The 26,561-nt window shown below is 29.8% G+C and overlaps 1 protein-coding gene, 1 long non-coding RNA gene and 1 pseudogene across 2 annotated transcripts; 2 read left to right on the top strand and 1 right to left on the bottom strand.

Annotated features, from left to right (window-relative positions):
- The first annotated feature begins 551 nt into the window (after positions 1-551).
- On the top strand, positions 552-1,574 carry LOC111294465 (LOB domain-containing protein 15-like). The gene is made up of 2 exons (XM_022887774.2): positions 552-827; positions 1,010-1,574. The coding sequence occupies exons 1-2, from the start codon at positions 636-638 to the stop codon at positions 1,394-1,396; spliced, it is 579 nt and encodes a 192-aa protein (XP_022743509.2). The 5' UTR covers positions 552-635; the 3' UTR covers positions 1,397-1,574.
- Positions 1,575-11,865: 10,291 nt separating this feature from the next.
- On the top strand, positions 11,866-17,971 carry LOC149515035 (uncharacterized). The gene is made up of 3 exons (XR_016327238.1): positions 11,866-14,045; positions 17,502-17,547; positions 17,699-17,971. It is a non-coding gene; the product is annotated as an uncharacterized LOC149515035 (long non-coding RNA).
- A 4,503-nt stretch (positions 17,972-22,474) lies between these two features.
- LOC111294770 (protein NRT1/ PTR FAMILY 5.1-like) lies at positions 22,475-26,304 on the bottom strand (annotated as a pseudogene).
- Between the last annotated feature and the right edge of the window lie 257 nt (positions 26,305-26,561).

The following is a 26,561-nucleotide window of genomic DNA, read 5'->3' as shown; positions in this document are numbered from 1 at the left end:
TCAACTTCAACAAGGAGGAGAAACCGACAAAATTTAGCTTCTTTGTTTCTATTCTCAAACTTAATATGATTACATCCTTTTTGTCTATATTTCATTTTTATACAAAAAGTGGAACATACCTTTCCCTTTTATATCTTGCCTTTTAAGCACTCTTTTCCCTTCTCTCATTTTCATTTTTTTCCTTCTCTTCTCTTACTTTCTATCTCTCTCTCTCAGCCTGAGAAAATTGTTCTTCATACTTGAGAGCATGCCTGAATGTCCAGAGAAAGGTAAGAAGTAGAAATCTTATCTTAATTTCTGCGATCATTATTAGAGCTTAGACCTATTTTCCTTGTATTCTGTTGGAAGCATATATAATTTCTTCATTTTCTTTCTTAACTATTCAATCTTCTTTTTTTTCATAATATATATAGTTAATACGGTTAGAGACATCTCTAATTCTCTGTCCAAGACGATCTTATTTAAGAGATAACAAAATTCATTTATATCAATAAAACTAATTTATTGGTATAAATATATATTTATACCCACAGTAATTACTCATTGTTTTTTCTTGGTGCAATATATTTACGGAGAGAGTTGACGAGATAGGCAAAAAGATCAAGAGAGAAGCAGATGTTTCATCTAATCATCAGATGGGGAGAAGACACATGTTGGGTCCTCCTGGAACCCTAAATACCATTACACCTTGTGCTGCTTGCAAACTCTTGAGGCGTAGGTGTGCTCAAGAATGCCCCTTTTCTCCATATTTCTCCCCCCATGAGCCCCAAAAGTTTGCTTCTGTTCACAAAGTCTTTGGTGCTAGCAATGTCTCAAAGATGCTAATGGTAATTAAAACCCTAATTCCTACATATATTTTCAACTTTATTTAGCTTTTTTAATTAGTAATACAATCAAAGTGCCTTCAGACTTTGTGTGGGCCTAATCTCTTTCACGGGGATGTGCATTCATGAATTTTCTTTTCTTTTATTTGGTTTGCTCTGATGATGTCTTTCATGGTGTAACTCAGGAAGTACCGGAAAGCCAAAGAGCTGACACGGCGAATAGTCTTGTTTATGAGGCTAATGTGAGGCTAGGAGATCCTGTCTACGGGTGCATGGGTGCAATTTCAGCTTTGCAGCAGCAAGTTCAATCTTTACAAGCTGAACTAAATGCAGTAAGGGCTGAGATAATAAAATACAAGTATAGGGAAGCTAACCTTATATCCTCTTCCCATGTAGCCTTGCTCTCTCCTGGTGTTGTTTCAATTGCTGCACCACCACAACCAGCACCAATACAGCCACCAACTCCACCACCTGCTCTTCCTCCTACTCCTACTTCTTCCATGTACACCCAACGTACCACTACGGCAGACTATAGCACTATTTCAAATGAAAATGTTTCCTACTTTGGATAAAAAGTATTACCTAGACTACTGAAATTAAAATATCCCATTTATTTTTCTCTATTATGAAGCAAATTGAATAAAAAGAGGAAGAGATGAGTATTCTTGTTTCATTGCTTTGTCCTATTTAGTCACTCAGATATTTCTGTCTAGCTTGCTCCACAATTGAAGTCCATATATGCCTTTACCTATAATTGTTGGTTGATGTGTTTCTTTCTTCTATATTTGTTTCTTATCATATATTAACTTTCTTGTTTTCCACTTCTCTTTTTTGTTTTCCTTAATGAATAATATGGCCACTAACATATGAGGAATGGAGAATATACATTCTCTAACCACAAGAATTAGTTTCTTTTTTCCTTAATGATATGCATGTCAAGTACTTCCATGTATAATACCAACTTCTCATGTATTAAGCTTCTCTTTAAAAAAAAAAATATACTTCGAATTTGGGGATTTGAACCAACTCTTGGAATAATATGATACATGCATCTACCGTTGAACCAAATGCTTAGACTTTTTTAAGCTTCTGTTTCAATTTCCCTTTTTGTGTAGAAAAAAATATTAGTGGAATGAGATATCATACCCTAGATGTAAACTAAGTCCCCGTTTGGATTCCACCGCACCTTTAGTTGAATATAAATGTCAATTTTAGTGAAATCAAATCAGTATAAATTTTTCATTAATTTTTTTTCAATCACAATTACAATTTTTTTTTTCAATCACAGTTATAGTAAATTTTATTATTATTTTTAATTTCACTGCTTATCCGAATAGAACCTAATTCGCATTGGCAAAGAGAAGTAATTCTAGTTGTAATGTAAAATAGGTAGATACTAGTTGAATTTTTTTATTGTGTTTGTTGGGGAAAGAACAATCTTGAGCTCATTGCACGTGAAGGACAGTCAGTGAGCACATGCTATTCCGTGCCATTGAAGGATCTAAAATAAGATGGAGGAGACAAAAGGTATTGTTGTGATCATCCCCATGAAGGTTAGAAACTTCTAAGGAATTTTTTTAATGTGTGTGGATTGTAGAAAGCATGCAAAAATAACATATGTTTTCTCATTTTATAATTCCCTTTACCTCTCTTCTTTGGCTTACAATGGATTACGATGGCTACAAACATTAAAAAAAATTGTTAATTAATATATATGTAGATATATACTAGTGTTTTTACATTTTCTGATGCTAAAGATGTTTCACTCTTTTTTCCTAACTTTCTTGGTTGTATAGAAAATTTTTTGTAGTAGGTTTGGCCTTTTTCAATCTTCTTTTTTCTGTTTGCCTTATAATTTCTTCTTTCTCTTTATTTTCTTGATATTCGTAGATATCCACAGTAACTTACTTTTTTACGAGTGCTTAGTGAAAAAAGTTATGGGTGTGCTTGGGTTTTCACCTTTTATTCTTTGAATTTTTGCTAGACGATGAATTTGATAATTTAAAATATTTTTCTAAAATGCTACCGACACGAAATGAGATATGTAGGATTAATCTTGGTTCAAATATTGGTTGGCACTTCTCAATGTTGTACGCATTTAATTAATAGGGAAAATAGAGAAAATAATAGGAGAATTGAATAATGGTGCAATTAAGCAGAATCTATTGAGAATCTTTTATGTATTTTATGTATGTATGAATTGTGTATTACATTTGATGGAATCATATAATAGATATCCTCAGGTTGAGTCTCTAGAATCCCAAGATGTAATGGAATTTGGTATCATGTCACGGTTGCTTAAAATCATGGCATCTCACCTTGTCCTTATACAACTCACTTTCATTTTTTCTTTTTAAAAATTTCCCTCATTAATATATAAAAAATTTTCAAGTGGAGATTCTACTCTTTCTTTCTCCATCTGCCCAAGTTCTACAATGTGAGGTCTCTACTCAACAAAGGATGGTTGGAAATTAACCGTATAGAAACAAAAAGAGGAGTAATGTATATTAATTGTGATTTGCGATCATTAGTGTGACATTCAAAGATAATAAGAGAGACAAGATTAGTTTTTTGAAATTAATAAGCAAAACTAAGAAGACCAACGTTAGGTTTTTATTTTTTGGTAAGACAGTCAGGTTGTTCTCGAGTTGAAATTACACTTTTTCACATTGATATAGTGAGTTTTGTGCAGAAAACTTTTTTTTGGCATTTTAATTTTTTTTAATAGTTCGCTATAGTTAAGAGAAAATTTTAAACTTTGATTGTTTTCTATTTTTTTTTTCTTTGTACCTTCTTTGATCCAGTGGGTATTTGTTGCCAGCTGCTTTCATTTTGTCAATGTGTGATTTGTAGGAGGCAAAGTTGAAATGTTAGTGAGTGAAGGAGCAACCTGATATATAGTAATTAGTTCGGTTTGGAACCAGCAAGCATATAAATTACTTTCAAATTTCAATTGTAATATACCAAAATGAAAAATATAAAATCAAAATCTTACCCCATATTTGAAGAATGTTTGTAGTGGTTGGTGTTATATCATTGTCCTTAATCAGCCTCATATATATGCTATTTAATATATATATTTTTTATATTGGATATAATCATGTGTTTAAAAAACTCTAAGTTGATGCTCCAATCATGTACACATTTCTTTTTTTTTTTTTTTTTTATTTTGGAAGTCGAACCCACTCTTTGATTTAAATGAAAAATATATGCATTTATTATTAGTCAAATGTTTAATGTTTAGGTGTTAATATACATATTTCAACCGTAAAAAATATATATTTACATTTATGAAATTCTCATATTATAAATGATTTTTTCTATCATCAATTTAAATGAGGTGACCACTATTACTTGTAGGCATTTAATTTTATCCAAAATAATCAAAACTGATATCGATATGAACCAGTCAAGCATTCCAATTAAACTGATCTTGTTCACTCAAAGTCAACTCGTTTGATTCAATTGCATGAATAAAGTATGATGTCAGTTATATGGTTCCAATTCCAATTATTTGAATTCCATGACAATTAGGCTTAAAAGCCTAAAATCAATTTCAATTACCATTGGCCCAAATTCAACATCTTTAGCCCAAAACCCAAGGTCCAATTTTCATATTTAAGGCACAATGTTATTTCTTTATAATTAGTTAAATTTTAATAACTAAATAAATAATTAAAAAATACTGAAAAAATAAGGAAAATATTTTTTAAAAAATCTATAAAATTGGGTGCCGTGCACACCACCAAGGCTTGGCCACCCTAGAGCTCTAGCCCTGCTGAGCCTTCCTCTACTCTGCCAACTCTACCCTGCAAGCCACCCTAGCGCCACCATCTATAGCTAAATTCAGTTGCCATCAACTTATCTATTAGCCTTGAATTGATTTCTATTTTGAAATGATAAAATATTAAGCTAAATAAGAATGATTAAGATTTTGAAAAAGATTTATTTATTACAAGTTCTTAAGTTTTATTATTTTGGTATTAAATAAATAATATGATTTTCAAAGGTTAAACAAATCTTTCTTTTTTTTTTCTTATTTCTCAAATCAAATGTATCTTTAAACATTATTTATTTAAGTTTAAATAGAAGTCTAATTATTGTTTTTAAAGTGAACTTATTCATTTTGGACTCAATATAATTTTGATAATATTGGTTTTGAGAAATAGCTTAACTTAAGAAAGTTGTTTTATAAAAATAAAATTTTCCAACATTGAATTTATTTTATTTTATTGTATTAATTCACAATGTTTTAATATTAGATTTTTGTATGGTTGGAAAGCTCTTTGATTCTACTTTCTAATGGATTAAACAAAATCAAAATCCAAATTTTTTAAGAAAAGATTTTGAATTTTTACTAAATACTATGCAGTTATTTAAAAACTGCACAAAAGGGTAGATTTGAAAATTCACTATAATTCTAATACAGTGAATTAGGTGATGAATTTTATATTGATAAAAATTCCTTTAAGTCTAGTTTCTAAATCTTTAAACAATTCTTGATTTAGAGTTGTATAACTTAAGATATGATCAAATTAGTAAGTAAAGTACAAAATGAGAGACTACCAAGGCACTGTTCGTCCAGAGTCACTGGGAATACAAAACCTAGCTAACCTAATCGATTGGGTATCAAAACCAATCAATCCTCTTTGCTGTAATGGTAAAAAATTGAGCGAAATTCAAGAACTAATCAATCCCTTCATCCCAAACAAGCTTCAATAGCTAATTTCAAAGGAAGAAAACATGGTTTTTCATTTCCCAAGTATTCCCAACGGCTATTTCCTCTATTCCTCTATAAATTGGGCATTCTAACACACCAAGGATGTTGATGAATTAAAAGAATAAAATCAAACAAGTCATATTTTCATTCTTTAAAAAAAAATCAATAGTCTTAGAGCTTAAATTCAATATCCTTTTTATATCTTGTATCCAAAATATTGTTGTCTTTCATTCACTATTTTTTTTATACTTTATTAGGCAAACACACAACCTTGAGAGGTATTTTGATTTACAAAATTCATTTGGGTTATCTTATAAGTAAGATGTGAGGTATCCTCTTGATTGTGTAAAGGTAGAGGTTTTTATTTTAATCTTTAAAAAGAAAAAGTTAAGGTTGTATAGATTAGTGGATTGAAGCCTTGTGTGGACAACTAAGAGAGAGGATGTATGTTCCATGTGGAGAAGAACCGAACTTCTATAAATCCTTATATTTGATTTCTCTATCCTTATCTCTTGATTTTAATTATAGTTTATATTTGCTTTCAGTTCATCAATTTATTGTTATTTGTATCATATTTTGATATCGATTTTAATTTTCATTCAATTATGTTAAAATCTATTATTGGAAAAAAATTTGGAGAGATCCAATTTACCCCTTCTTGGATCACCATCTCACCTAAAAAGTTAACAATTGGTATCAAAGCGTTGGTCTCTTTTTGTAGGTTTAACCACATTGAGTAAAGATCCTATTGCTTAATTTAGGTTTCAATATAGTGAAGAAGTCCTTGAAGCTCTTATGATCGAAAATTTTGAATTTAGTAAATAAAAAATAAGAATGAAAATGCACATCATGTCATAAAATTTTAGAGCTTGGTTAATGATAGAAAGAAGTCTTGGAATTCCTTTAAATAATGCAACTATATAATGCAAGTGATGAATGATGCTAAGGTAAAATACTTATTCTATAGAGCTTTTGACTCCTACAACTATAACATATTATCAAAGTGCTCAATCTCAAATGAGATATGAGATAAGTTGGACGAAATACATAAAAGACAACAATCCAACCAAAATGCATCATGTCTCATGACTGTTAAAGATTCAGAGGTAATCTCTAATTCTATTGATTCAAATTCATATACTTTTGATGAATTACAAGATGCTTATAATAAGCTATATGTTGAATGTGAATTAATGAAGAGAAAATATAAGAAAATGATTTCAAAATTGAATGTTGAAAATAATTTTTTGATGAATATAAAAAATATTTTGAAAAAAATGAAAAATGAAAAATAGATTTTGAAATCTCTTAAAATATAAATGAATTTTTTTTTAAAAAAAATATTGTTTTGAAAATTTTTTTTTAATGAATTGATGAATGAAAAACAAAAGCTTATAAAGAGTTCATTAAATACTAAAATGATTAAATGTAATGTTTATCATTTTTATGGTCATACTTCACTTGCTTATCCTATTAGAAGAAAATTCCCATTTAGAATTAGATAAGTATGGGTTCCTAAAGGAATAAGAGACTTGGTGACTAACTTTTAAGGACCCAAAGTAATTTAGGTACCAAAAATCAAATGAGATTATCTCTTGTAAGTGTGCTAGAGCAAAGAGCTATGATGTGATATTGAAGATTGAATATCCTAGGCACACAATGGAGATGGGTAACTTTTAAACTTTTATTTTAAGTGAATATAAAATTAGTTTTCTTTTCTTGTTGAACATTAAGTGCTTAATGGTTATTGTTATATGCTTTATTGATATATTTTGAATATACTAATTTTATTTGATATATGTAAGCTTGAATTGAGTATGCATTATTATTTTGTTTTTTGAAAGTGAGATTTTAATATATTCCTTATGTTTGTTGATATTGTGTCTAATACTTATTTGCTTGAGATACATTTTTAGGAGAATTCATTATTGTTCTAATAGATTTGTGGGATTGCATGTGAATGCTCTTGATATTGGGATTGCATGAATGATCTTGATATTTGGATATTACTTGTGAAATTGCTATTGGTACTTGATGTGATTAATTGTGTGCTAAATTATTTTTGTATTTATGTACAAACTTAGGGGGATCACTAAAAGCTTAATGATTTTGAAATTTTTTGTTTTGCTTTAAAAGTGATTTTTGCTAAAGTCAAGCCTTAAAATATGAAATTTTGTTTTAGTAAGCTTTTAATTGTAAAATGAATTTGAATATCATGAATTCAATGATTTAAACTTGATCAAATAAAGAAAACTTGATAACTTGTAATGGTTTTAATTTTTCATAAGTGCTATAGTTTCAAAGGATTTTAGAGCTTAAAATATTAAATCTTATTTTTGAATATTTATGGGCATAAAAACCATTTAGGCTTTTTCAAAGTGTGATATAAAACTTTTCTAAATGGTTTGAAGAGCTTAAATGTGATTTTAAACATATTTGTCCATCTTAATAGCCTTTTTCAAGGAAATATAGGGTTTAAGAATTGACTTTTTGATTTTCTTATTTCTAAGATCAAATGACCACTTGAACTACTTTGTTTCGTTATTTGAAACTTGTTGAAAAGGTTCAAGGTGGTTAAAAATGAGCTTGACTAGTTTTGAGATTTATTAAGGTATTTTTCAAGCAAAAATGAGTTTTAAAATGCAAAAATCAAATTTCTAGACATATTAAGCTTTCAATGAATTTCCTATTGTATTTTGTATAAATATATTTGTTTGAATGATTTTGGCATAATGAAAATGATTTTTGTGATTTTTATGCATATTGATTTGTGATTGTTGACCATGCCTATATAACCATAATGTTTGAAATTCTCCACTTATTGGTAATGCTTGAATCTTGTGAAATATTATTTAACATTGATTATATTATTCTCAATTTTTTTAACTCTTGATTTGTGATTTTAGAAATTGATGATCATCTTATGCTTAAATCATAAACATTGATATTTGATTGTTCATATTTTGATTTCTTATGGAATAGTCTTGAAATATACTTTAATTCTTTATCCTTATTAATTCAAGATTTATTTTTTTCTCTTGTGTTGATGAATTGATGAATTTTATGTGCTTAAAAAATGTATATTGATTCTTTGTTTATCTATGTTTTTGGTCAAGATATGTGCTTATATGATGATTGGTTCAACTTGACCTTAATACTTGTGATTTTAAAGTGCTTAAATTGTTTATTTTTTAATGTGTGAAAAACTTTTGCGATATGCTTGCTCTTGTGCTTAAATGTTTTATTTCTTAATTTGTGTTTTTAAATTAATAAACTAATTGCTTTTTAAAATGATATGTGTTATTGGTTCATCTATTATTCTTGTCAAGTGTGTGATTATGAGCTTTACTTGACATGCTTGCAATATGACTTAGTGAGTGATTTTTTTATGGTGCTTATTTTTACCTTAAGTTATTGTCCATTTTGGCCTATGATTTGTGTTGACATATTTATTCTTTTATGATGAAATTTTCTTAAATTTGTTTGGATGATAAATATATCTTCCTTGATTTTTTAATTTTTACATGGCTTAATATTTGTCTTGACATATTCTTTGGTGATTTATTGAATATACATGAATATTAAATATATCTCCATTGTGTTCATTATTTCTAAATGATCTAGAAAGGAATTATGTTTTGCCCATTACTTGAGAACTTTTGCATTAGTGCTAATATTGAGTTATTTGATGTTTGATTTGATACATGGCCTTTAGCATAAGTTTATAAAGTATTTTTTATGAAATATATCTCCCTTACAATTTACAACTTGTGCGTAGTGAATAAATTTTTTTTTGCCTATAACAACTTAGAATATGGAATTGTTTTCTAACAATTGGAATAATTTTTATCAATTGATTTTCTTGATGCTTCTGACAAAATCTTTTGTCAAAAAATTTTCTAAGTCTATGCTAGGAGAACTTGAAATGAGCATGAACGAGTCAATATTTTTTTTGAAGTTTCAAGAATAGCAAGCAAAGCAACTTCATCAATCAAGCCTAAGTACATTAAAGATTTGCTCAAAACTTTTGGAATGAAAAACTCAAAACTAAATGAGCACATCAATATAGCTTGATAATGATAAAAGTAATTGTATTGACTCTATGCTATGTGTCTATACATGCTTACTTTGATTGTGTGCAAAAATGAGATATTGTGCTAAAACATATGAATACATTGCACAAATTAATCACCAAGCAACTTGGTAGATATTGTTCTAATATTTTTGAAAGCTTTAATTGATTAACACACTTTCATTAATATTCATGCTTAGTTCTTGATTACTTTGATTAATAGTTTTTATTGCATGAATATTCATTTGAATCTTTGGACATGGATATGAGTTAAATAGATTGATTTCTTTAAACATATTCATTGATTACAATCATTGAGATAACATGTATAATATTATGTATAACTGTTTGTATCTTTATTGGTATATTGTTATATGTGATTTGAAATATTTTTGCATATGCTTGTATGATTTTGATTGAAATATATATTTAGATACTTGCATATGTTTAGATTAAGTTCATTATTATGCACTGAAATAAATAGGAATATAATTGAATAATTATACTTTCATTATTTCTTTGCTATAGTATATGCATTGATCATGCTTAAAAAATCATGCTTGTATAATTCTTTGCTATAACATAATGATTGAATATTTGTTTTGGATAGGATAGCTTATGAAAGATTACTATTATCATTTATGCATGTATTAAATGAATCTTTCATATGCTTAAAGTATGTGTGCTCCATGAAAAGTTGTTAAATAAAATTGTTAACAATTTGTATCAAAATTGCTAAAGATTTTTTCTTTTGAACTTTCATAGATGCTTACTTATATGTCTATCCTTGATATAGCTTATACCTTTCATACAAAATTATGTGTGCCTTAAATTGATTTATCATTATTTTAAAAAGAAGAAGAAATCTTAGAATACAATTTTGCTTAATTTTTTTATGATAACAATTGGTATGCTTTATGATAACATATCTTTAATAATTGATGTCCTTAATAATTGGTATGAGCTTGTATGCATGTGCTTGAATTTATGCTTAATTACTATGGATGTTTTAGCTACTAAACACATCTCATGATAACATGATTTATGAGTAGGTTGCATATCATTTATTATCCTTTTGCTTATAAATTTCATGTGGCTAGGTTAAATGAATAATTTTATGCTATAACATTTAAATTGGATACATTGATGCTTTTGAGCTTGAATACATGTACGTGAACTTCATTGTGCATATTACACTTAATTACATACATTCAAAATACTCTTGATATTATTGGCTTGAAGCATTTTGTTCCATGTCTTAGATTGATCTCTCTTTCTTTTGCTATGACAAAAAAGGAAAGAGTTTATGGATATTTTTTCTTATATGTTTATAGCAATTGGTATAAGAGTTTTAACATTTGGTATAAAGAGGTTAAACAAAAAGGGGAAGAAATGTTTCATAAATATATTTGCTAATACCTTTTTGTGTTTATTTGCCCATGACTAAAAGGGAGAGAAATATTTGGTGGATAAATTTGCTTGTACTTGATATACATATGTTTGTGTGTGCTTAATTATTATACATGCTCTTACATATATTAATTGAGTTGTGTTAAATTAGAATGCATAAATTGAGAGGGAGTTTTACCATACGGGAGTTTTTCAAAATATTTTTAAAAAATTTTAAATGTTTTAAAGAAAGTTTTTCATCAAGCAAATTTATCTTTAAGTTTTGTCATATCAAAAAGGAAGAAATTGTTAGCCTTGAATTGATCTTTATTTTGAAATGACAAAACATTAAGCTGAATAAGCTTGATCAAGAGTTTAAAAAATAATTGTTTGGTACAAGTTCTTAAGTTTTATTATTTTAATACTAAATAAATAATATGATTTTCAAAGTTTAAACAAACCTATTTTTATGTTTTCTTATTTCTTAAATCAAAAGTATCTTTAAATCTTCTTTATTTGAGTTTAAATGAAAGTCCAATTGCTGTTTTTAAAGTGAACTTATTCATTTTGGACTCAATACAATTTTGATAATATTGATTTTGAGAAATAGATTAACTTAAGAAAGTTGTTTTATAAAAACAAAGTTTTCCAACATTAAATTTATTTTATTTTTCTATATTAATTCACAAAGTTTTTATAGACACCCCATTTTGTCCGAAATTATTTGTCAATTGAGACTAATCCAAGCTCAGTTGCAGGGATTTTTATTCATTTTTATTTTAGATTTTTTTATTTCATATTTATCACTTTTTTATTTATTATCTGATTATTTTTAAAAAAAAAAAAGAAAGAAAGAAAGATTGAGATTAAGTTGGATGATGATCAGAAAGCATGATTGGTGGCTAATCTTTAGCATTGGAGGACTAAGTGGAATAGAACTGAAATTCTATAAAAAACAGCATGGTTTTATAAAACGAAAAAAAGATGGAGGAGAACTCGGAATAGGAGAGAAGAAGAATCCGAATAGGAGACGAAAAAAAAAGAGGAGAAAAGAGAGAAGAAGAATCCGAATAGAAGACGGGAAGAAAAAAAAGGAGAAAAGATAGAGGAAGAATTTGATTAGGAGAGGGAGAGGAATCCGAATAGGAGAAGAAAAAAGAGAGAGAACAAAAAAAAAGAAAAGAGTCATAAAAAGACTCTGATATTCATCTATTCCCCTGGACTCTAGCAGCAACTTAATCCAACGTCACCCTTCTCCATCATGGCCATCACTAGCCTTAGTCCCGTGGGATGCCATTGCTAAATTGAAAACCAGACCTCATATTACACCACCATTTCTACTCAAGCCAAACTCCCACCATGGCTACCAGAGCCACTATCTCCATTCATAACCATTTCCAGCAGTATCCAAAACTACTTTTCACCTAACCACAATTCCAGATTCGGTAATAGAACCCAAGCAGTCAATAGCTAGCACTCAGCAACGGCGTGACGCCCACAGCTCTCAGCAGGCCAAAGCCGTATCAGTTGCGCAACAAGAAGAAAAAACAGAAGCCAAATAAAAGGGGAAGCCCCCATCGACACCAAGCCTTCGAGGCTTCCCCTCTGTGGGAAACTTTCCCTTTCTTGATCTTGCCTTTGGTTCAACTGGAAGTCCAGCATTTGGGAGCACTGAAACTGCATTTGGTGTGTCTAATGCCCAGGGAGAAATATGAGGAAACAAAGCAAACAACCGTAAGTACCAAAACTCAGCATTTGGAGTGCTTGCTAGGCTGTTCGCCTCACTGTCTGCTCATTTTCTCGTACCCGTTTGAGTATGCGACAGATAGAGACACATACAGCATGCAGAGGAATAGAGATGAAGAAGCCGGAGAGAGAAAAACAGAGTGACATGCAACTCGCCAATGCAAGTATTCCCTCAGGTTTGGGTCACTTGGGCTGGGCGCATCAGGATCCACCATAACCTGCAGCGAATGTGAACGAGGCTGATCGGCAAACCAAAAACCCTACTCGATAATATAAATAAATGAGAAGATGCAGGGAGAGAAAAACTTGATAGCAAGCAAGGGAACGTGAGGCTGCTGGTATATAAAAAAAAAAGGAAAAAAATCGAAAAGAAGACTGGGCAGCAGGAACAGAAAGAATGCAGCTGCAGTTTTGGTTCACCTTTATGCCAGAGACTAATCACCTCTGACAGAAGTTCACGGACTGTTGAAGGAAACTAACCAAAGCAAGCGCCTTTCGAAATGATCTGGTATTTTTTTTTATAGGGCTTTTCTCATAAATGTTTAGTCAGGCCTAGATCAAAAGGTTGCCCCAGCCTGCAGTAAAAAAAATCATCATTCGAAATCATATGTCAATTCCTACAGAGCAGGGGGTGTATCGAAGCATACATCCTAAGTCGGGCCATCCTAAGCCAATGCCAAAAGTTTTTTTTATGGTCGAAACACTCGACCCTCAAGCTACTAATCCGACCTGGTCTCGTCCCATACATGTTGGGGAACCCTGTTTTTGAGCTGACGCTTGATAAAGACAGGTAGCTGTAAAGGTTATTACCGTACTGCCTCAATCACCTCCTTGAAAGGGTCTCATCCTCCGTCGAACCTTTGTAATTGGCTTCTACCGTAGTCTGAATCTTTGGCCGCCTCTCGTGTGTCTCCTTCAAAATGTCTAAATTGTTTTCTACTGGCTAGCGTCCAACGCTTAGGAGGTCTTCTTCGAGATGTAATTAACTGCTAAATCATGTCTCCTCCTTGAGAAAGGTGGCTTGCATAACATAACGAGAGAAGCGCGTAATTGCTCTAAGTGCGAGTGCGCGCGCTACTACTACATCACACTCTTGAAATAACATTCAAGAAGTTAAGTTTCAGAGGCGTTGATTTAGATGCTCTCCTTGATATGTCCACTGATGAGCTGGTCAAGCTGTTCCCTGCTCATGCCTACAGAAGGTTCCGAGGGGTCCCAAATGAAAGCCCATGGCTTTGATTAAGAAACTCCGCAAGGCGAAACTCCGCAAGGTGAAAAAGGAGGTCCCCACCTGGTAAGAAGCCACAACCTATTTTTTTATTTTATGTGCTTCTTCATTTTTTTTTTTTTTAGAATTTTTTTTTGCATGAATAAATAAAAAGGGAATAAAAAAACATAAAATAAAATTTTCAAAAAAAAAAGATTTTTTTGAGGAAAAGTTGAAAGTATCAATTTTCTTTAAAAATAAATTTTCAAAAAAAGATTTTTGAGGAAAAGTTGAAAGTATCAATTTTCCTTGGAAATCAAAGATTCAAAAAAAATATATTTTTGAGGAAAAGTTAAAAGTATCAATTTTCCTTGAAAATCAAAATTTTTAAAAAATATTTTTGGAAAAAAGTTGAAAGTATCAATTTTCCTTAAAAATAAATTTTCAAAAAAAGGATTTTTGAGGAAAAGTTGAAAATATCAATTTTCCTTGAAAATCAAAGTTTCAAAAAAATATATTTTTGAGGAAAAGTTGAAAGTATCAATTTTTCTTATAAATAAATTTTCAAAAAAAATATTTTTTGAGAAAAGTTGAAAGTATCAATTTTCCTTAAAAATAAATTTTTAAAAAAGTTTTTTAGGAAAAGTTGAAAGTATCAATTTTCCAAATCAAAGTTCCAAAAAAAATATTTTGAGAAAAAGTTGAAAGTATCAATTTTCCTTAGAAATAAATTTCCAAAAAATATTTTTGGGGAAAAGTTGAAAGTATCAATTTTCCTTAAAAATAAATTTCAAAAAAAATATTTTAGGGAAAAGTTGAAAGTATCAATTTTCCCTACACAAGAACAATCATCCTCTCCTTTCTTTCTACTTTGATTTTGATTTTGATTTTTTTTATTTTTCTTTAATTAATCCGACGACGGAGCCTCTGCAAGTGAAACAGTAGTTTTTCTTGCATACTCTTGAGGTGAGGGAATTTTCTCAATTTTCTACTAAAAGTATTAGAGTCAATTGAGAATAATTTCTAATAATTAATTACTTGGTAAAATTTTAAGGCTTTTGGATAATACAAATTTAAGCTGGTACCATTTTTTGATGGGCATTGTGAGGGTGCTATAACCTTCCTCACACGTAACCGAACTCCTGAACTCTGTTCTGGTTAGCAGACCTGAACCTATTCTTTTAGGGACCCTTAAGCTTAGGTGTTTCCTGAAAGGACAGATTCCTTAGGTGGCCAATCGCACCTAGATAAAAAAGATTGGTGGCGACTCCCTAAAGTCAATATCTAGCGATAGATCCAAGGATCTAGACGTTATGACAGTTTTAATATTAAAATTTTATATGGTTAGAAAGCTCTTTGAGTCTATTTTCTAATGGATCAAACAAAATCTAAGTCTAAATTTTCTAAGAAAAGATTTTGAATTTTTACTAGATACTTTGCAGTTATTTAAAAACTGCACAGTAGGTAGATTTGAAATTTCACTATAATTCCAATACAATGAATTAGGTGATAAATTTTATATGGATAGAAAGCCTTTTAAATCTAGTTTCTAAATCTTCAAACGCTTCGTGATTTGGAGTTATATAACTCAAGATATGATCAATTTAGTAAGTAGAGTATAAAATAAGAGACTACCAACGGCATTATTCATCTAAAATCACTGAGAATACAAAACCTAGCTGACTTAATCAATTGGGTACCAAAACGAATTGATCTCCTTTATTGTAACGGTAAAAAATTGAGTAAAATTCAAGAACCAATTGATCCCTTCATCCTAAACAAGCTTTAATGACTAGTTTTAAAGGAAGAAAACATGGTTTTTCATTTCCCAAGCATTCCTAATGGCTATTTCCTCAATTCTTCTATAAATTGGGCATTCTAACATACCAAGGAGGTTGATGAATCAAGAGAGTAAGATTAAACAAGTCATATTTTCATTCTCTAAAAAAAAATCAATAGTTTTAGAGCTTAAATTCAATATCCTTTGTATTTCTTGTATCCAAAATATTATTGTGTTTCATTCACCAATTTTATTACACTTTATTAGGCAAATACTCAACCTTGAGAGGTATTTTAGTTTGCAAAATTTATTTGGGTTATATTGTAAGCAAGATGTACGGTATCCTCTTGATTATGTAAGGGTAAAAGTTTTTATTTTAAGCTTTAAGAAGAAAAAGATAGGGTTATGTTCTCAATTCAAGATTAGTGGATTGAAGCCTTAGTGTGGACAATCAAGAGAGAGGGCGTAGGTATCTTGTGAAAAAAGACCAAACTTTTATAAATACATGTATTTGATTTTTCTATCCCTATCTCTTTATTTTGATTATAGTTTATATTTGCTTTTAGTTCATATTTGCTTTTAGTTCATCAATTTATTATTATTACATCATATTTTGATATTGATTTTAATTTTCATTCAATTATATTGAAATCTATTATTGGAAAAGAATTTGAAGAGATCCAATTCACTCTTTTTTTGGATTATCATATCACCTAAAAAGCTAACACTACCTTTATACCCAAGACTCTTCTCTCTTCTCCATGTTCTTGACATCATCCTAATCTGTCTTATGATCCCAAAATTCTTTAAGATTAAGAAATTTTGACAGGAAAAAAGGGGCTAATTTTCTAGCAAAAAGACTATGCAAAAATAAAAACAAAAATCCTATCTACCCAACCGCATTGTGACACATCATAGTCCCTTCTCCACTGAATGCCAAAGCCACCATTGTCAAGCAGCTAGCCAAAACCCTTCTTTACCACCATTGTTTCCCAACAAGCCATGCATTTCCCATGATTCATCACCATTACAACCCACCACCATAATCCTCATTTTCAACCCCATTTATACAACCTAAAACCACAACCACCCTTAAACCTAACTAAACCACTACCTCTACCTACCGAAACCACACCATTACCCAAGTAAACCACCAACAGCCTATCCAAGACCCCGTTTGGCCACTACTAGTTCTTTCCAAAATCACAGGCCCAACATCAATTAAAAAAAATATACCTAAAAAATCCCTAACCAAAAAATCTAAATCAAGAGAAAAAAATCCCCAAAAAATAAAACACCAAGAATAAACCACAGTCCTTACTTTGAACGAGGAACCCAATTTTATAGCAGTGAAAAAAACCCATTCGATTGAGGCAAAGCATAAAAAAAAAAAGCTTAGGTTCGGCATGAAAAAGAATGGAAAGAAAGACGAGAGAAGAAGAAAAGAGAAGAAGGAAAAATGGGAGAAAAAAAAAGAAAGAGAAAAAGAAAAAATGAAAGTTTGAAAAGTAAAAGGGTTTTGATTTTTTTTTAAAAAAAAAGGATAAATAAGGGGTTCAAATAGGTAGACAGGATTTTTTAAGAAATAATGGTTGAAAAGTCAAAAATAATAATGTTTTTTGAATCTGTTACTAGTAGATTTTCAAATAAATTAGATTTATTTTCTTTCCATACCAATGCCTTCCATGTTGTGTTCTATAAACTTGAAATCATTTCAATTTTCACTTCAGAATTACATTAGTATTTTTTTAATGAATTTGTAGGTATTTTCAAAGTTATGACAACAACCTGACCTTTTTAACCATAAAGGTACGACATTGTAGACATTTTTTTTGCTAATATTATGAATTTAGCAGGATGATGCATCAATAGAGAAATATTATCAAATTGTAAATTTCCAAAATTTCAGTTTTGATCTATCTATTTTATGATTCAACCTTTTTTTGTTGGTGTGGTTCAGGGAGCTAGGCATACTATCCCAGAATATAAACCTCGAGAGGCATTAGATTTCTATAGCAGATTCTTAGCAGGGAAACCTATGTGAAACAAACTCATGAGCTTTTACTTTTCTTTGTTTCCCTTTAGTTATTTAGTTTTAAATTATAATTGAATACCAATGGCTTTTGCACAAAAGCACAATAATGAATTAATTTAAGGAAAGAAGAAATTCCTTTCATTCTTGAACTCCATACTTTCAAGATGAAATCTTAAACTTTAGATCAAGATAAAATCTTAAAATTATTAGGTTGGTTTGTTTTGTACGTACTTGGTTTTGCTATGAAAAGCAAAAATAAAGAAATATGCGTAGATGTAGACACAAAGTTACAATGAATAAATATGATGAAGAATTATACATATTTATTTGAAAAGTAAAAATAAAAAAGTTAAATGGGACTGAGCAAATTTGTGTGTTGTATTTGATTCATTTGATGAGATTTTTATTTACTTGGATTTGGTTGTGTAAGTTTTCATTATTATTGTTGTTATTGTTGCTGTTGTTACTATTATTATTGTTATTATCTTTAAAATATAATATTTATTAAGTTTGATAAAAAATAGTTGTAAAAGATCTCGAACTCGAGCTCTAGTACAAATAATCGAGCTATTGTCGAATATAAAAATTGAACTTATTTTTACATATTAATCAAACTTAATCGATAAAACTCGAGTAGCTCAATTTCGATTATAAATCGAGCTCGAGCTAGAAAAATGAAAACTCGATTGAGTTAGAGTCAAGTATCGAGCAACAAGTTGAAAGTTAAGTTTGACCTCGAGCTTCTCACTGTATCGATTAGACTTTACTCGATTACACTCCTAGTTTGAGGCCCACATCCTTTTTAAAGTGTTGAACCTTTTTTTTTTTCTGGTGGGGAGCACATGTTTAAAATTTTTTTAAAAGGTGTGGGCTCTACATCCTTTTTTAAAAAATGTGAGTCCTAATTTTTTTGCAACCGATTTTTTTTTGTTATTTTAGATGGAGTCCACATGTTTTTTTTAATTTTCTTTTAAAAGATGTAAGAGTCACATTTTTAAATTTATCTTTTGATTTTATTACATTTTCATCCATTTATTTATTTATTTTATTATATTCAACACTTTAAAAAATATATATTTAAAAAAAATGTTTTAAAAAATATATATTTAAAAAAATGTTGGACACATTTATACAAATATTTTCGCTTTTTAAAAACTTTTTTTACTTTTTCCTTTTAAAAATTTTTTCAAACAAAATTTATTTTTTTCGTTTTAATTTTATTTTGAAACTCACTTGCTATTAAGGGTACACAACATGTTTAATTTTTTTAACTTTTTCTTTTTTATTTTTTACATAATTGATAAATATTTTTTATTTAAAATTTTTTTAGATCCACTTTATATCAATGATATACAATACGTTGAGTCATTTTATTTTTTATTCATTTTTATTAACTTTCTAATATTTAATAGTTTTACGTTTTTATTTTTTAATATGGGCTACTTGATATTATTATTATTATTATTAAAAATGTATTTTTGATTATTATTATTTATTATTTAATTTGATCATTTTTCAAGAAAATTATATTGTAGATTTATTGGCTTCAAATCTGAATTTGATTTTTTCCTTTTTAAAATTTTTTTAGTTTTATTTTTTAATTCATAATATAAAATTTTCAATAAAAACTCATTTTTGTTGATATCACATGCAAACTTAATTTTCTCAAAAATGATCATGATGTCCTTTTAATTGCATGACAATTAAATTATATGCATTCAAATTAACTATAATGCCATTTTTACTATGAGTAACTAAAATTATTATAATAACCCTTTTAAGATATTTATTAAAATACCCTTCTTATCATAATTGGTAAAAAATTACTATAATGCCTTGTAATAATTACGAAAATGTCTTTCCATCATCGTTTGACAAAATGACTATAATGCCTTTTTTTACTATATTTACAAATATACCCCTCATATATTTGTCAAAACTGCTATAATATTCTCTAACTATAATTACAAAAAAAACCCATTTTGATTGCTTTATACAATGCTTCTCCAATCATAATTATGAAGATATCTTTCATATTAAAATTGGCCAAAATTACTATAATATCTCTAAGCATGATTACAAAAATACCCTTTTGATCGTTTTAGAATTATGCATTAAATTTTAATATTAATAAAATAATATGAAATTAATCCCCTTAAAAATGATTCTAATCCTTTTTAATTACTTAAAAATTGAATTACATGCATCCAAATTGACGAAATGCCTATTTTCTATGATTAACTAAAATTATTGTAATATTTTTTAATATAATTACTAAAATACCCTTCTCACCATAATTGGCCAAAGTCACTCTAATGACCCAATAGCCATAATTATAAAAATGCCTTCTTACCGCAATTATGAAAATACACCTTATATTATAATAGCTTAAATTATTATAATAGTTTCTAACCATCAATAAAAATAAATGCCCTTTTGGATTGCTTCGTGTAATGTTTCACATACCATAATTATAAAAATATTCTTCATATTATAATTGATCAAAATTATTATAATATCTTTTCAGCATAATTATAAAAATCCCATTTTGATTGCTTCATAATTATGTATTAAATTTTAATATCAATACAATAATATGATAAAATGATTTTGCCTACTACTATCAAAAACTTATTGATTAGAAAAGGAATTTTAAGATTAACTTTACTAAATAGGCAATTAAAACTGGTGTTTTTGCATATGCTATCAACAAAAGTCTCTTAATTAGTGAACAAAAATCACTTTTGAGAAAAAGTGGAATGTCTTGTTCTATGTTGTTATATTTGAACAGATTGCTGATTTTGGATTAATGGCTAAAAAACAATAAAGTGTTACACTGACACTTATCATTGTTCCAATTGATTTGTTTTCAAAAGAATCACTTAAAATTAAAAGGAATCATGTTTTGGTTTATAATTTTTTTTAAACAAAATTAATGTTTAATGAATTAATTTGGTGTATCCTATATATTCATATTACAATATATATATAATAATATAGTTTTTGAATATAAAACATTAAGCATCTGTTTTGCAGCATCAGGGAACCAACTTTACCTTTGTTGCATCAAATGGTGACTATAGAACAATAGACACTGAAGGATATGGTTGTATAAAGATCTGTTTTGAGGTGTTATGTTCATTTGTAGATAATTGCTAATTACAATTCTTTTTGCTGCTTCTAGGAATATAATATATGCCTTTTGTTAGCATGTTGTATGCTATTGATTCACTTTTGTTTACCTTAAATTGTAGCCGGCCAAAACTATTCTTGTTGGAACAGATATTAAATCTAAGTTTTTTCGAGCTCAATTCACTTTTAATATTAAGGTCTTAATTGATTAATCACATCGGTATTTCATTGATAAGGAGCTTAAAATAATGACTCATATCATTGGTGTATATCGCTGTTTTGTTAAAATTGATTATTTTCATATATACAGGTACATATAGAAATATATATTTTATTATTAATTTTGTTATATATATATATATATATTAAGAAAGTGATTATTTAATACTTTAATTTAAGAAATTCATATTTTAAGCTAAATGAAAGTGTTTGGATGATATCTTCTGTGAGTTTATTTTACTTATTTCTTAGGTTTTTTTTTTTTTTTATAATTTTTTACCTTTTCACTTTTTTTAAAAAATTTTTATAACTTTTGAGAAAAAATAAAATCCAGGGAAATAGTTACATTCATCCTTCTTTTTTTACCTTTCCCTTTTTTTAGTTTTTATTAAGTTAATTTTTCAATAAAAAATGATTAAATAAAGATAACAAAATAAAAAAAATTTACCTCATGACAACCTGCGAGAAAATTACTAGTTAAATTTAAAATAACTCAATTTGATTTAATGAAAAAAACCAATAATTTAAATAAAATCAAATCAAATTTAAAATAACTCAAAGATGAATTAACTTGAATTCCATTGCACAATTTTCTTGAACCAAAACTTGATTCAACCTATTTAACAAAAGAAAACGTTAATTCAAATCCGTCCAATTCAAATATGAAATGATTCAAATTTAAATTAACTTGAATTTAAAAATGACTTGCATCTGGACTATTAAAAAGACCAATTCAAAAAAAATTCAAACTTAAATTAATTTAATTTTAAAACTAAAAGAATTTGTACTCAAAATATCCCGAATTTGAATAACCCAAATGTTAAGTTCGTATGGTTTGAACTCAAAATGATCCTGAAAAATATCTTAATGCAAAATGACTTGAAATTTCTTTTACTTTGAAGTGAACTTTAAGGGCAGCAACGCAGATTATTGCAGTGACCTTTTAAGGGCAGCAACTGGTTATTTATTTGGCAAGTTTGATTAAGTATGGTGTAGCTTTGTACATGTTTCGGTGCAAGACAAACTTATATGCATCTTGCAGCACCAAGAAAAAGGTTGGTGGGAGGTTTCTTTTGCTGCTTGTTTGAGAAATTTTAGTTGCTCTTATATATCTGATTAGACGATTGATTTGTCAGAATTGGACATACATACATACATACATACATATATATATGTATGAATGGTGATCAATGTTCCTTAAAATGATTGTTACACTGCATCTTTGGTCCTTGGATTCAAAATTATGGGAATTTATTTATGCAAAAGTCATGCACATATTATACAAGATATCATGATCATAATACTTTTTTTACCACTCACCATTTTTTTCCTTTTTCTTCTTTTGATTTTTTATACTTGTAATCCTAGTGGAGATATCTTTAAGGCTTTAATCTCCAATTGAATACAACCCTCGTTCAATTCTTTGGCTTCCCTTTTGGTAGACATATTTGCTTGATGCCCACAAAAAGGCCCCAAAATTAAGGGTAGATATGACCAAAATGAAACCATAGTAGTAATCCAAATGAGAGTCATTCAAGTTGTCTCCTATCCAGCTCTCATTCTCATCTCTACCCGTAATTTTATCCACCATTGTTACTAAAAAGTTATTCAGGAAATTTCCTACTCCAATTCCACCGGTAAAGAATGTTGTCCCTAGGCTCTGCATGTCTTCTGGTGACTGTTCACAGAAGAATTCTAGTAGTCCAATAGCATTAAACACATCAGCTATGACCAATGTGACATACTGAGGCAGCAGCCAGAATATGTTCATTGGAACAATTTCTTTAGGCCCTACGATTTGATGCATTCTTATGACATGCATTCTCTTAACCTACACTGCATACGCAATGGCAATTGCGATAACTTGGATGACAAATCCAATGCCAAGCCTTTGAAGGAGGTTAATTCCTCTAGGGTTTCCAGTTTTTCTACGCATGAATGGCACGATATAGCGATAGCACATTGGAACAGAAAGGAGCATGGAGAGGGTGATAATGCTCCCAAGTGAAGCTGCTGGGATTGGAAAGCTCGAACTTAAGCTTCTGTCCAAGGTGGTACCTTGTTTCACAATGTGTTTATTTGGGCCCATATGGTGCTAGGAATTAAGGTCACTAACCATATTATAAGCATACCCAGAACAAATTTGGTTCCCTCCACTTGAGTTACCGTGCAGGGTGGCCTACCTGAGTTGCCATCTTTCACCGCAGCCTTGTCCAAGAATCTGTGGACACATATGTAAATGACACCATTAACTTAGATGATTTCACAATTATATATGCCATTAATTAGTACTAATCGGCATTAGCTGATAGGATGGGATCCTAATCATGTTTAAGATTCTAAGTTAGATGGTGACTGCCAATAAGGCTTTGGATTATTAGCAAGAAGGAAATCTTGAAATTTCGAGATCTCACGATCAAGTCTTACTATTTGTGGATTTTATCCCGTGGATTTGATCCAATTTATGTTAAACTTGTTCAGTTTGTTAAATGATTTGTTTGTATGATTCAATGATTTTTTATATAAACGTAATATTCAATTATGATTGTAACATTTTTTTTTTATATTTATAATTTCATAAAAAAATTAGATGGGGACCTTGAAATTAATTTATTGCAATGCAATTGACGATTCCACCAATCGTGTTTCACAAATCATTTGTCTTGATTTGATGATAACTCCATGTAGTGCGGGCAGATGGGCGCACCATTTCACTTTGATGTACACCCCATCCATCATAAGGAAATTTGGCCCCAAGAGATTATGACCATTGATCATTAAAGGTTGTCTAAAAGGAGTACTGAAAACAGTTTCACATGGAAGGAATTTATTAAGACAATGGCTATCAAATTTTCCCATAACTTCCCCCTTTGCCTTTGGCACAGGAGATTTACTAATTATGCGCATGAATTTGGAGGCCCCTTGCAACTTTCTCTAGCGTCAAGGATTTAAAGCACTTTGGAATTTTGTACAAGCTCGTGCTCTTTATAGATTCCATGTCACAATGATTATAGGAAATGAGACAGTACTGTTATTCTCATTTCAGCAGTGGTAAATTTGATACTATAGTTGTATGCTATAGTGGGAAAACTCACCTGAAAACTGGAGTGTAATGGACAGGTTTCCACTGTTAATATAATGTTGAGGCTTATGCTCATGAAGCTGAGATAGGTTGCTGGGGAGCTGTAATTTCTAATTTTTGAAGGCGGTAGTGGGGCCTTGAATCAGGTCCCTGGCAGGGCTTTTAGTCTTACATTGTGTCTATAAATTGGGGTTCCAAGATAAAATAAAAATAGGGAGAAGAGAAGACCAACTGTTGGGATCCCATGGCCTAGCCCCCATCCCAAGTTTTCTTGAATGCAGATAAGGCCAAGAGTAGCGAACAAGGCACCCAAGAAAGAGCTGAATAATACGAATTGAAGAATGAGACTTTCAGCTCCTTCTCATGGGTGGTTAAAATCATCAAACTGGTCCGCTCCAAAGGTTGATATGTTGGGTTTTGTTCCCCCTGATCCTAGCACTGAGGTGTAGAGAGATGTATAGAAAAATACAATTTGTAAAGTAGAGGCCTTGTTGCAGACTCCATTTGTGCAAGTTGGCTTCAAAGATTTCAGTGAAACTGCTGCTGTGAGCATTATCATTCCCTGTTCATATTACATCATGATATATTAATCTACACATATCTAGAAATTTAAAAATTATTAAGGGCCAAAAAACTCATATTCACTCACAAAAAAATATGTACCTCTCATTGTTTAATGAGCACTTAAAATAGGTTGCTTGAAGCATCAAACTGCAATTTTCTCTCTTATAATCAATGACAATAATTTTTTTCCCATCAGCAATTGAATGTTGAATAATGTTCTGTTTTCATCAATGAATACAAATTCATGTCTTTTTCATTCTGTTCGAACTCATTTTCCTGAATTTTAACACTATAACAGAGTAGTTTCCCCAATATTAAGTTCAAAACAAGACAGGATGGTAACTTAATTCTTCTGTGGGTCTTATAAAAATCAGATATGCTTTGTGAGAGAACAAAGCACCATCTAGTATCCATGCTAAGTTAAGCCAATAAATTAAAACTTCCTATTGGATCAACCAGAGTCAAAAAAAAAAAAAAAAAAGAACTCAATTTGCGTTGTAATAATAAGCATCTAGAAATGTAGTCCAAACAAATGATGTGACCTCTTTGGTAGATGAAGATAGTGAATATAAACCTCATCATTTGGAACATGCATTTTGGAATTATGCTACTTTGAGATTGCCTTTCTGATCGGACAGAGTTTTAATAATCATTAATATTAAAAAAATACATAGAGAATTTGTTGATTTCCCATGACATAGATGAAAGATAACACAGTGAAAGTCCAGAATCGACCCAGGTATATCTGCTATGTAGGCTCCAAGAATTGGGGTAATCCAGACCGATCCTGACCAGCTATTCACATTTCTGACAGATGAAACTGTATCTTCATGAAGTTGGGTGGTCAAGTAGTTTACTAAGTTTGAAGCTATTGCATAGAATGCCATCCTTTCAAATGCTTCATATCCTGTTAAGATCAAATAGTAGAATTCAAGCAAAATATATTGGACTGAGTGATAAAAAAAAGGTTCTCTTCTGATCTAAAACATAAAGTTTTTATTACATCTATGAATCAGCATAAGAAAACTTTTGAAAATCTTTTAAGATCAGTCTACTTCGCAATTTTTTTTTGATAATTGAAGTGGCCAAGAATTGAATCTTAATAACTGGAATTAAGAATCCGATGTTTTCTCAAAAAATCATATGCGGTCCAATGCCTTTACCAACAAACCATATAAGTCTGTTGGCCAATCTACTTTGCATTTCAAGATAAGCTGTCTAGCAAGAAAAACAATGAGCAAAAAAGTATAAAAAAAAAAGGCAAAAACTAGTAGAAACTAATGACTCTGGTAGTTTAGATTCTAAAGGGGAAACTATACAAGTCAAGTTGTTGGGACGATTATCGTTAGTATCCTGAGAGAAGAATTGAGAGAGAAAGAGAACATAACCCAAAACAAGTTTGGTAAGAAAGAAAAGCTGATAGTTTCTTGCCGACAAGGAAAGCACAAGCTTTCCATTTTCCAGTTTTAGAGGCAAGAACAGGGCGGCCACGAAGATCGATAGTTCCATCCAGGGTACGACCTTCGGTTTCCATTTGACTAGAGATATTTTGGAAGAATGATAAGAGGAATCGGTTAAAGAAGACGACTAGTCCAGGGTATGGCAAAAGGTACGTGGTAATCCTGTGCTTATGCAGTGAAAGACTTTCGCTCACTATTCCAATATGATTTATGACTCTGCAAAGGCGAAGGCGAAGGCGAAGACTGAGGGTTTTGGCATTTTTGCACTTTTTTTTTAAGTTAGTGACCAATTACTATTTCTTTATTTATTACATGTTAAAACTCGTTAAAT

This window comes from Durio zibethinus, chromosome 14, assembly GCF_047325235.1.
Source record: "Durio zibethinus cultivar Kanyao isolate XHJ-2024 chromosome 14, ASM4732523v1, whole genome shotgun sequence".
In the NCBI taxonomy this organism is placed as follows: domain Eukaryota; kingdom Viridiplantae; phylum Streptophyta; class Magnoliopsida; order Malvales; family Malvaceae; genus Durio; species Durio zibethinus.
The sequence above is the reverse complement of the archived record's forward strand: the minus strand, read 5'-3'. Positions and strand labels throughout refer to the sequence as shown.